Below are 12501 nucleotides of genomic sequence, written 5' to 3' on the forward strand. Positions count from 1 at the left end.
TATGTCCATGCATGGGTGGAAGCAAGGTATACTACTTCTAAATCTAAGTTTTGGGTAGTTTCATGGGTGTGACTATGAGCTGTATATGACGTCATGAATCTGTTCCAGTGCAACGAACTTGTTACGTGATAGATAAATCATATCAAGGGGAGTGTCTGGTGAGAAAGTTCGTACTTGTGTATGTGCGAGCTGTTCCCCTACATAATGGGAGAGTAAAATAACTGGGTTCTTAGTAGTAGTATTATCTTAGAACAACAATGTCTTATTTTGTTGTGTGTGAATAGTGCTGAAATGGGTAAGCATACTTTTTTTAAGCCCAGGTGGGGCTTTTTCTTTTTATATCTTAAACATTTGTTTCGGAGATGTCCTTTATTGTATGACTTTTTGGTTCATGTCATTTTAGTTTATTTTCAATTTATTTGTGTGATATTTTTTTTCTTTTCTCTCCAGACAGATCTGGTTCTGGTATTTTCCATGGGAACTTATCTGGTAGTCTCCTGGAGATAAAATGGTGTTGGGAGATTATTGATTATATATTGTATAATTGTTATTGATATTTTATGCATTGTCAAAATATGTTGAGTGTCCTATATATGGACAGCATATGGTTGATTTTAGAAGTTGTGTTGTGATGTCATAGGCTGTGGCGTCATGGAAGACAAGAGGGCGGCAGCGTCGGTTGGATGTAAACAATAACATGGGGTAGAAGGAGACATAAGTCTTGTTGTGCTGTTGATCTAAGGTGATTTCGGGAGTGTACTGGTGTTGGAGATTGCGTATAGGTGGGTAGAATATACATTTGAGTAAAGAAAGTTAGGCTGGGCTAAAATTCAAAATTATGACTTTTGATTACCTATCTTATAACTAATATTTACTTATTGTAGAGAAAGGGGTATGGAGGAATAATGATAATAGTTTATATTTGACGTCTCCAAGGGTTGCGTGAGAGAGAGAGAGAGAGAGAGAGAGAGAGAGAGAGAGAGAGAGAGAGAGAGAGAGAGAGAGAGAGAGAGAGAGAGAGAGAGAGAGAGAGATTGGTGGAAGAATAAATGGGAGTGGTTAAATGGCGGTCGGAAGCGTGTTTGTTGTGGCGCTCTGTAGTATATCGGTGGCAGTGTGTTACTGAGTGTAAGAAGTTAGGCGTTCATGGAAGGCATAAAGTTGGTTTTGGCCGCAGTTTTGTCTGTTGATGTGTTATTTGATAGATTTTGGGGTTGTAAAGTAGTTGTGCATATATCTGTTTGGTTGTGGTGAGATTGAAGAGGTTGGTAGTGCGTTTCGGCGTCTATGAGTGGTGGTTTGGGGCAGTGTTGGTGTTGGGAGTTGTTGTGCTGGGGTAAGTTGTGTGGTTGTCATGTTCTTTCGGGCTGTTGGTGTTCGTCTGCAGTGATTTGTCAGGTTGTAGAGTTGTTGTGGGGTTGTGGGTCTCAGTTGGTTGGTTTGTGTTTGGTTATTGGTGGTGGTTGTGTGTCAGCTACCCTATAGCCTATATCCAGCGGAGAGCACCGCCTAGCCCGGTGTATCTGGAGTTGGGTAAGTACGTGTTTGTGTTTTGTGTTTTCGGTATTTCGTGGAACCAATTGTCCTGCAGGTAAAAAGTAACGTAAAGGGGAAAGTGTGGCTGTGGGAAATTCAGCTAGCTTGTACGATTAACTTAACTGTGGGGAGTTTGCTTGCTTTTTTTTTTTTTTTTGCTTGGCCTAGCTTTGATTCTGCCACAGGGGTGGATGGGTTTTGTCTAATTCCCAGGGTTATTTGGGTTTCATGTTTGAATTATATAAAGTGGTGCATTGTTTGGAGTTTTTGACTTATTCAGTTAATCAATTTTGTTCTTAGAGAATTTGATTAATTTAATTTAGTCATTTGTTCCTTACTAATAAATACTATACGTACATAGTTTTGAAATTTATGGGTCTGATTATACGACCTTAGGTAATTGTGATACGTGTTGCTCAGAGGTCGGTTGTTTGTTTGTGAGAGAAAAAGAGACTGGGATGAAGTTCATTTGATTGGGTCAGTGTGTTGGTTCACTGTCAGGTGCCTTCAAGAGTTTGCCAGCCAGTAAACGACTTGTGGGTGCGGCGTGTTAAAGCTCAGGGTAATGGATCGCAATTACATACGCAAGTATCATCGGGTAGTTTATGGCACATTTACACACGAGTATCATCGCTGTTCCTTCAATGAGAGCGTAAGTATTAGTATAATTTTTTTTAATGCACGTGTTTTTTTCTTTGCATGTGAATGATTTCGGGATTAAAGGGACAGTTCAGATCAACATGATTTTTTTCCCCTCCAGGTAAGCAGAATCTGTAAGTTTTTCTTTTTTAAAGATGTGTTGATCCTGACATGTTTATCGGGCACTTTTTTTTTTATAACGGCAACGTATTTTATTTTTGGGATTACATACGTATGCATGAAAAGGTCTCATACCTGCGGCTCAGTTCTTGGGGCGCTTAGATTGCATTTTTGGGGCTTGGAGGCAGAACTCTCTAGTGCTTGCATACACTCAGCTCTTTTTTCACTGAGCAACCAACAAAGGGAGGCTAGTGTTGTGGCGGGATAACAAGCTTAAAAGCAAGCGGCAAATTCCCCCCCAACATAAACTTAATCTATCTGGCTACCAAACTCACCCTCAATCACACTTTCCTATTTACACTACAAAATACAGCAGGACAATTGACCCATACCTACAAAAAAAAAAAAAAAAAAAACGCACACATGCACTTACCCAACTCCAGATACTCCGGGCTAGGCTGTGCTGTCTACTGGATATAGGCTAGCCAAGACGCAACCACCGGCTATAACCATACACAAACCAACCAACTGAAACCCACAACCCAACAACCTGACAAATCACTGTGCAGATGAACACCAACAGCCCGAAAAACATGACAACCACACGACTTACCCCAGGACAACAACCCACCAACACCAACAATGCCCCAACCACTCACAGACACCGAAACACACTACCAACCTCTTCAACCTCACCACATCCAGACAGACACACACAATAACTTTACAACACCAAAATCAATCAAATAACACATCAACGGACAAGATTGCTACCAAAACCAACTTTATGCCTTCCACAAATGTTGTACTTCTCAAGACTTCTGTAACAGACTCTGCCACTGATCTTCACAACAGAGCGCCACAACACACACGCTTCCAACCGCCATTTAACCACTCCCATTTATTCTTCCACCAATCTCTCTCTCTCACACACACAACCCTTGGAGACATCAAATATGAACTACCATCATTACTCCTCCATATTACCTCCCCATTACATTTGACAACTTCTTACACTCGCAACATCCACACTAAATCGCCTTTTGCAACACCCAAGGATGCTCAGATGCAGGCCCCTTGGTTCTTGCTTGAGGACCATCAAACATTCTTTCAGTTACATTGCCATTCCCTTCTTCCAAACCACTTTCATTCAAACTCCCGTTATCTCCCTCACTACCATCCTCCCAAATCCCAATCACTACTTTACCAATATCTTCTAACTCTGGTTCCAACATCTCCCCATTTCGGCTACCAAACAACTCAGTTCATCCATACTTCTGTCAAACTCCCGCAAAGACTTATCCATCCTATCAACCACCTCCTTACTACTAAATTCCTTCTCAATGAAGTCTCATTTGTCCCTGTCAACTGAAACCCACATACACCACAAGTATCATTCATTCCCTCAAAGTCATCCGTAGCACACGTTTTATCAACCACTTGCACCCTATCACTAACCCCTCTATCATGCAGTTCATGTTTCTCCCTTTCATTTCCTTTCCTTACCTTCTTCCGCTTTCTTCCATACTCAACCAACACCAACTACCGATCTCCCAGACCCATTTGCTCACTGATGCTCAGCCCACATTTATTCACTCTCGACCACTCACTCATTGCATTCTCCCGAACATACTGTCGCATACTAGAGGATCCACCCAACTGAATCCCTTTAACATCCAGTTTCCCAAATTCCCAACCTGACTCATCCTCCTTCGCCTACACGCACTCGCCACATGACCTTCCATTCCACATTCAACACATTTTGCCCGCTGTTCTTTACACATCCTAGCATAATGCCTGTTCTTTCCGCAATTACCGCAAACCTCAGTCACACGGGTACCTCGACATCCACTTGCTATATGCCCTACTTGCCTAAACCTGTAACATTTAATATCCCTATCTTTCTTACACTCGCTCACTAAATGCCCCGTTTGCCCACACCCGAAGCAGGCTCCCATCGCCAAATGACATTCATTCTTCCTGTGCCCTAGCTTTCCACATCTGTAACACTGCTGTTCTCGTTCACGACTAACCGACCCTACTCTTTCAACGCTTGCACTCCGATCTTTCTTAGGGCTAACCATACTTACGTTACTGGCTCTAACATTCTTATCAACTACTCGCTCTGCCATTTGCCTTGGCCCTTCTAAAACTGCCTCCCTATAGCTCTTAAACTCTGGTATAACCTCAGCTACTTCAGTCCTAACACTAACACTTCTACTCTCTTTCATACTCATATCCAACTCATAATCCTCTACTATTTTCAAAATGTCGTTCCACGTCAACCTTTCATTCGTCCATCGCATTTTCTCCTTACATTTCAGATTTACAAACACATACACACTCCCAGGCACAGTTGCCAACAACTTCCTCACTAACTCTTTACACTCATTTAGCCCTTCATTCCCAAACTTTTTCCTGGCTGTTTCCAACCTGCACACATACATTGACGACGACTCACCAACATTCATTCTTACCTCATCAAAACCATGTTTTCTCCTATATCTAACACTACTCTTTACCCTCTTTGCCTGCTCCACAATCCTGGCTTTAACACTCTCATAAAGCACATTCCCCACACTCATCATTACCCTATACATACTCAACAAAAATCCTGTCAAAAAGCTACCCAACTCTCTTGTTGTCCTAATATTTTGCCTCACAATACCTCTCATATTCCTTAAAAAAGTCCCCTATGTCCCTACTACCATACTCCTCGTATTGTGCACATCTAGGTATCTCTCTTATATATACAGCCTTGCGTACTTCCTGCTCGCTCTCACTTTCACTTTCACTACTTCCATTCTGATCCCTCTTAACCTCGTCCGAATACAACGAATCAACTTCCATACTAACATCCATGTTCTTGATTACGCTCTTCTTACCCTTCTTTCTACCTACCTGTTTCCACTCACTGCTATCTAAATCACTCTCAGCCCTTTCCCCAACGTATTCAGTCCTAGTCTCATCCTGTCCATCACCCTTACTAACCTTCTTTCCCTTAGTCGTCTTCCTTTCCTCAGCCCCCTTCTTATTCTTGTCCTCAGGTTTATCCTTATCCTGTGTCTTTCCCTTACCTACCACAACCAAATCACCTTCGTCACTCGTAGTCTCATCCTCTCGCTCTTCCACTTTCTTTACCACTTCTGGCCTATCACAAGACCCAGTAGGCCTACCTCCTACAGCTCCCTCACCCATGAATCCCTTCATCATTTCCTGCATCATCTCTTGCACTGCATTCATCATCACTAAGAATTTTTCATCCATTTTCTCAACCATTCTCTCTTCCGCTCTTTTCACTTCTTTCATTTCCACTTTTGCACTCCTTAGCATTCTTCTCATTTCCTCAAACTCTCTCTTCAGCTCCTCACACTCCACCCTCAACCTCTCACTCTCCACTTCCAATTGTTCTCTCACTTCCCTCTCCAACCTCAACTCCTCCTTCAGCCTCTCCACCTCACTCAATCCTTCCATCCCAAATTTTCTCACCACTCACACACTAGCCTAGACCAATCGTCCTGCAGCTGCCACACCAGCAGTCCCTGTTCGGGCGCCAAAAAATAATGTGGCAGGATAACAAGCTTAAAAGCAAGCGGCAAATTCCCCCCCCCCCCCCCCCCCACCCCCCCCCCCCCCCACATAAAACTTAATCTATCTGGCTACCAAACTCACCCTCAATCACACTTTCCTCTTTACACTACAGAATACAGGACAATTGACCCATACCTACACACACACACAAAACTACAAATGCACTTACCCAACTCCAGATACTCCGGGCTAGGCTGTGCTGTCCGCTGTATATAGGCTAGCCAAGACGCAACCAAACACAACCCAACCAACCGAGACCCACAACCCGACAAATCACTGTGCAGATGAACACCAACAGCCCGAAAGAACACGACAACCACACAACTTACCCCAGCACAACAACCTGCCAACACCAACACTGCCCCAACCACCACTCACAGACACCAAAACGCACTACCAACCTCTTCAACTTTACCACAACCAGGCAGACACACGCACAATAACTTTACAACACCAAAATCAATCAAATAACACATCAACGGACAAGACTGCTGCCAAAACCAACTTTATGCCTTCCACGAAGACCTTACTTCTTACAAATCCGTGACAGACTGCCACTGATCTACACAACAGAGCGCCATAATAGACACACGCTTCTGTCCGCCATTTAACCACTCCTATTTATTCTTCCACCAATCTCTCTCTCTCTCTCACACAACCCTTGGAGACATTGTCAAATATGAACTACCACCATTACTCCTCCATAGTGTGGTCCAGGGGCTAGTGTCAAGAGGGAGGGTGGGGGTTATTTTTTTCTTTGTACAGGTTGAGGGGGTGAATCCTTCCCTTCCTTATTTTTTCTCCTCCCTTGTTGTCTCCTCCATTTGGCCTTGAAAACAAAGATTCGGTGCCTGGGCCTTGATATGGGAAAATCAGCTGATAGCTGGTGTAGGTCAGAGTGTGAGAAGAGATGATTTACGCCCGTGGGGTCGTGTGTGTGAGTTTTTTTAAGACAATTATTGTTCTACTTTTACATGAACAGGAAATAAATATGGTGCATTCCTTTTCTTTTAGTTTTTGGGTAAGCTTTCCTTGTGTTTTGGAAAATGCCTTAGACTATTTTGGAGATTTTTGGCTATCTCTTGATTTCGAGATCATGTTTCGACCACATCCTGATGTTCCATTGATGGCAGGTGTTGAGCAAGACAGAGTTGTCATAGCTCCTGAGCCTTCGGTTGTCCGGCCTTTTTTTTAGTCCGGGTTTATGGATTTCTTTGTTAGCCCTTAGTTTTTCTTTTTTTTTGTGGGTTCAGTAGACAATTGTTTGGAGTCTACTTAAGCCACAGATGTTACGGGTGTCATATGTACGGTCATCAGTGCCATCGTTTTCTTTTGGATGTTAGTCATTGGTGCCAAAAGCCATAGCTGCCAAAAACAAGTTTGAATTTTTTTTCTCTCTCTCAGGACAGTTTGTGTAATTTTAGTATCTCATTCCATACCGTTGGATAATTTTTCGGTGATTCATTTTCATTTTCAGCTGTTTGATGCTGCAACGAGATTTAGGGGAGAATTTGGGCAATTTTGGATGTGACTAATGGCACTGCATTTTTTTTTCTGGATATTTATTTTTCAGAAATTATTGCAGTTTCCGGGGTATTGAACAATACCCTTGTTGTATATTCAGTTGTTCTGATAGTGTAGTAGAGCCAATATCAGATGAGGTTTTAATTTTTCTCCTTTTTTTTCCGAGCCCATGAGCGCATGTCACAAGGTACGGCAATTGTTTGGCAATTTTTTTTTTTTTTTTAAAGAGTTGCCGGGAGTTTCGGAAAATATCTCCAAGTGTCTAACACACAGGAATTTGGGCTTTGCTCATGGTTGTTTTCGTGGCAAGTTTGCCCGTGATAGGAGACTTCATTAAGTTTCAGGTGGCCTGTGCAAAGTGGGTGGCGCATTGTCAAAGGTCACTGCCTCAGCCGCGATTAAGGGAAAAGACAGGCCACACTTTATGTCCGTGCATGGGCAGAAGTAAGGTATGCTTCTAAATCTAGTTTTGGGTAGTTTCATGGGTGACTATGAGCTGTATATGAAGTCATGAATCTGTTCCAGTACAATGAACTTGTTACTTGATAGTTACATCATATCAAGGGGAGTGTCTTGTGAGAAAGTTCCCCTACACAATGGGAGAGTAAAATAACTGGGCTCCTAGAAGATCCATTATCTTAGAATGACATTGTTTTGAGAGAGAGAGAGAGAGAGAGAGAGAGAGAGAGAGAGAGAGAGAGAGAGAGAGAGAGAAGAGAGAGAGAGAGAGAGAGGGGGGGGTTGCCTAGTCCCTGCTTAAGCCATTTGCTACCAATGGGCAATTGTTAAGTTTTATATCCCTCACAGAGGGGTATAACAGATGCATGAGAGTAGTGGGATAGTTTGCCACAGGAACCTGAAGGGAAATGTGAGTGTGCTAACCTACTGATATATAAAGACTGCTTCCTTTCTCCTGAGACTAGTGTCTGGGGACTTGAACAGATGCATGAAGAGGCAAAATGAATGTGATGGGATTGTTGAGAAACAAATTGGAGAGGTAAACTCCCACACTCCTCCTGCACTGTTCAAACATGCACAAACCTCCTACCGTGACTAAACCTTTAAAATAGCTATTTTGTCCAACCAGAATAACTATAGATTATCCTCCATAGATGCTAAATGTTTACTTCAGCTTGTGGAAGGTACTCAATAAGAAAATTATATCTGACTGCACAAAGCAAACAAATGATAAATGGCAGAAATTCAGTATTAATCACATTACCAAACACAATGAATAATTTTTTAAAATACATGCACAACTCATTATACAAAACTTACAGTACTTTGGATACTGTGCCATCTGGAAGTTTGACTTCAATATTAGGAAGGTCTCTCCAGTCAGATCCAGGAACAGTAGGAATGTGCTTCATTCGAGCTTCAATTAGAGGAGCCATATCCTTGCAAATATGATCTCTAAGAATTGGCTGGTACTGGTTGCCACGGATCTAATACAGTAGTACAAAATACAGTTATAAAATTTTTACCGTTTGACTTCAGTATAAATTATTATAAAAAATAAAGATACATACCACTTCTACAAACATTAATACCCTTTATAAAGTAGAGTACAGTAGTATTTAGTGCTTCACAAAACTGGAATTACAGTAATCTTGAACATAAATGCTATACTAAATAAAAATAGCCCTGGAACAAAAATGTCCAAACTTGAGATAACTATTAGTTTAGAATCCAATAAACACAATAAGAAATTGACTGACACAAAGTTTCCCACATGACATATTAATAAACTTAAACATTTGGATTTAAGAAGTCTCGTACCATTCATAAGTATCAATTTCAGTAGTAAATTAGGTTCCTTGATTAAGTCTTCTCATTTCTAAACTTTTAATCCTGTTCTCTTATATACGTTCGTACATACAAAAAAGCAGTATGAATATTACTATACGTACAGTATATATTGAGGTACTGTATCTACAATATACTAGTAGATATGACAGTCGTAGTTAAACTAGGAACACAATCCTAATAAAAAAAAATACAGTTCATTTACGATTTAGAGACCTGGTCCTTGGACCAGGTAATAGCTGGAAATTAAATTTTACCATGCACATGACCATCACTACCACATATGCCATATGCAGCTTGTAAGTTTTACAGAAATTATATCCAATTTGCACAAAAGCATCACTACTGTATTCATCGTATATGGCCCGTAAGTTGTTTTTACATATTTCAATTAGTAAGTCATATAAAATCATACAAAACCTAAAAAGTAAAAAGCACACATAAAATCATACCAGACGCTGGAAATGGGACTCTGGCTCTGTTCCATAACTAATTTCTTCTTTGCGATGTCCATTCCGAATTTCTGGCAAATCTGACATTGTGTCACGAACTGTGATTGTCCTCAGAGGGCATGACTCCACCCATTGGCAATTAGAGGTGAACTATATGGAACAGTGGGAGAATAGGAAAAATAATTAAGACTCCGAATAACATGCTTTTTAAGAAGCAATAAGCCAAAAAATGTCATGGATTTACTGAAGTTTACATGGTAACATGTAATGTACTGTGTACTGTACGCAATGTACATCAGAACAACATTTACAGTAAATAAATGTGTATCAGAGGCACATCATTTCTTATTTTAATCACAGCTAAAATTAATTTCTAGGGAACTCATTCCATTACCTTCTTTTCCTTTTTGTTGCTCACAATTTTTTGTTTTTCCCTTTACAACATGGTAAAAACTTTGCTACAGAGTACAAATTCATATATACTGCAAACGTACTTGAATATATTTTTTAATGCATTCAGTTCTGTATAAAAATCAGTTTCCCTTCTCCAATAACTAGAACATGCTATCATCTGTTAAGTCTGTGACCATAAATGTAAGCAACATAACAGAGTAGCAAGAGTATAATACACTTCAGCTGGGTTTTGCTCTCTACTTTAGCCTTTACTCTCACTTTCCCCCTTGTAACTGTATGAAGATGTGCTGCATAGGGTTATTTATGATCATGATCCTTTCATGTTTATAGTATTTTGCCTATTTGTCCTTACCTTTTTTAAGTACTATGGTGTTTGAAGGATAAACGTTCATACTTCAAGTTTCTCTGTTCTCTTACTTTGATTGCTTAAATACTGTATTGCCTATATGTTTTGTGATTCTAAATCTATTTCAGACAGTGCATTATTTTTCACTTATACTTTCCTTTATAAAGGTACACACACCGTAATATACGTACAAGGCATCTTCATGAGAGAATAAATGAATGAATATACATTTTACCCATAATTGTGTCTGTTATTGTCCCTGATTTCACTTTTGCTCTCACACTGTTTTTGATATCAAGAAAAATTACAACCTAATGCGAGTGTGCATGAGGTGGGCAACATGAGTTCATATTAGGCCTGAAACCACTACTTGGTAACAATTCATGGTGCTCAAATATTCATGGCATCTGTTGACTAATGAATAGGGTAAATTAATGTATAAGTGAAATATACTAATGAACAGGGTAAATTAATGTACATATATATAAGTGAAATATAAAGTAAAGAAAAATATTAAACAAGTAAAAAATATAAATATATAAAAGTATGGGAGGAACAGAGTAACAAACATCAAGCTTACAGATACACAAGATAAGGTGAGGTAGACCAAATAAAATGAACATTTAAACATGCTGTGGCTTATGGCCTTGGTCAAGCTCATCTTTGCCACCAAACATCTTCACAGCAATTATCACATTCATAAAACGACATGGGTAGGGAAAAGGAATTGATAGGAATGGATTCATAATCAGAATGCAGAAGGCAGAAGAGAAAATATTCAAGAAAACAAAGTGGTTGAATTAAGAGATGTAAAAGGGGCAAAGTATAAGAGACAGTTATGGGAAAATTTAAGCGTTGAAAACAGATATGTATAGTGGAAGGATCGAGGCTGTATTCTGAAAACCTTCCATATAAAGAAACTGTACATGAACTTGAGGAAGTTGCTATTATACAAAGACCAACAATGAACATAACAGCTGAAAATATTAGAAGAGCCCTAATAGTAAGAAACATGGGATATTGCAAAGACCATCTCATATGAAGGCGTGCATGCGAGTAATCTATGAACTAAATTTCAATGAACCTGATAAAAGAAGAGCTATGTACAGGATCAGAGAGGAAAAGATCCTAAGATAGGCAATGGGAGAAGGGGATTCATTGCAAGGTGGAAATTTTGGAGGAATAAGACTATACTTGAGTCCTATAAAAATCTAATGTTAGAAAAGGTTCAAGAGGAAATACAATTATTAATTTGGCTTCATCCCAGAGATCAAAACAAGCAAGTCTTTACAATGAGGCAACTACAGGAAAACTATGATGCAAAAAGAATATACCAAATAACTTTGCCTGCTAAAGCCATTTGACAAGACTAACAAGACACAACTAAACATGCATTACAATGGCAGAGGGTACTAGACTCAATGAGCTAGTGATGTTATTCTATCATAGGACTATCTCAACTGCAAAGACAGTGTTAGGTGTACCAGATGAATTTCAGATAAATACTGATATACACAAAGGACCAGTACTGAGCCCTTGGCTACTTGTACTAGCAAAATTTAAGACAGTACATGCCAGTGTAAACAAAGGATTAATGCAAAGCTTTTGACACCTTATGCTATCCATAAAAGATACCACAAAGGGCTGCATCAAAAGGGGTCACAGGGGGCTACTTTATACAATGATCTTATGCTAACAACAAAATCTGGGGAGGCAGTGGAAATTTAAAAGGTGGACAAGTAGAATGCAGATGGGGAGTAATGTCAATCAACAGAAATGCAAAGCTGTTGCTGATGACTGGAAAGGAGGAAAAGGAAAAATTACAACCAAGAAAGCAGCCATGTGGTGGTTGTCGTAAAGGTGTAGGGGTAAATTCTGTAATGTATACAAATGTCAACTGATGGTCTAAAAAGGTGCTCAGGATTACTAAATAAACAATAACCAAAGTTGTACTTCAAGAACAAATGGAGAAGGTGGAACTGAGAACCCAGTTGTGATAGATGGGAAGGATTTATAGTAAGGTGCAGAATCTATGTTAACTTGGGGGCACTAGACTCCCAAGCAGGAGCTGAC

General features: G+C 40.0%; 1 protein-coding gene across 1 annotated transcript in view; it reads right to left on the reverse strand.

Moving 5' to 3' along the window:
• The window catches only part of LOC135207226 (DNA (cytosine-5)-methyltransferase PliMCI-like), a 164475-nt gene that overhangs the window by 22571 nt on the left and 129403 nt on the right, over positions 1-12501 (reverse strand). The window contains exons 20-21 of the mRNA XM_064238858.1: positions 9669-9818; positions 8689-8855 (exon numbers count right to left, since the gene is read on the reverse strand). Coding sequence (XP_064094928.1) covers positions 8689-8855; positions 9669-9818 — 317 coding nt within the window. The remainder of the gene's footprint in view (positions 1-8688; positions 8856-9668; positions 9819-12501) is intronic.

Source organism: Macrobrachium nipponense, chromosome 11 (genome assembly GCF_015104395.2).
Source record: "Macrobrachium nipponense isolate FS-2020 chromosome 11, ASM1510439v2, whole genome shotgun sequence".
NCBI lineage: Eukaryota > Metazoa > Arthropoda > Malacostraca > Decapoda > Palaemonidae > Macrobrachium > Macrobrachium nipponense.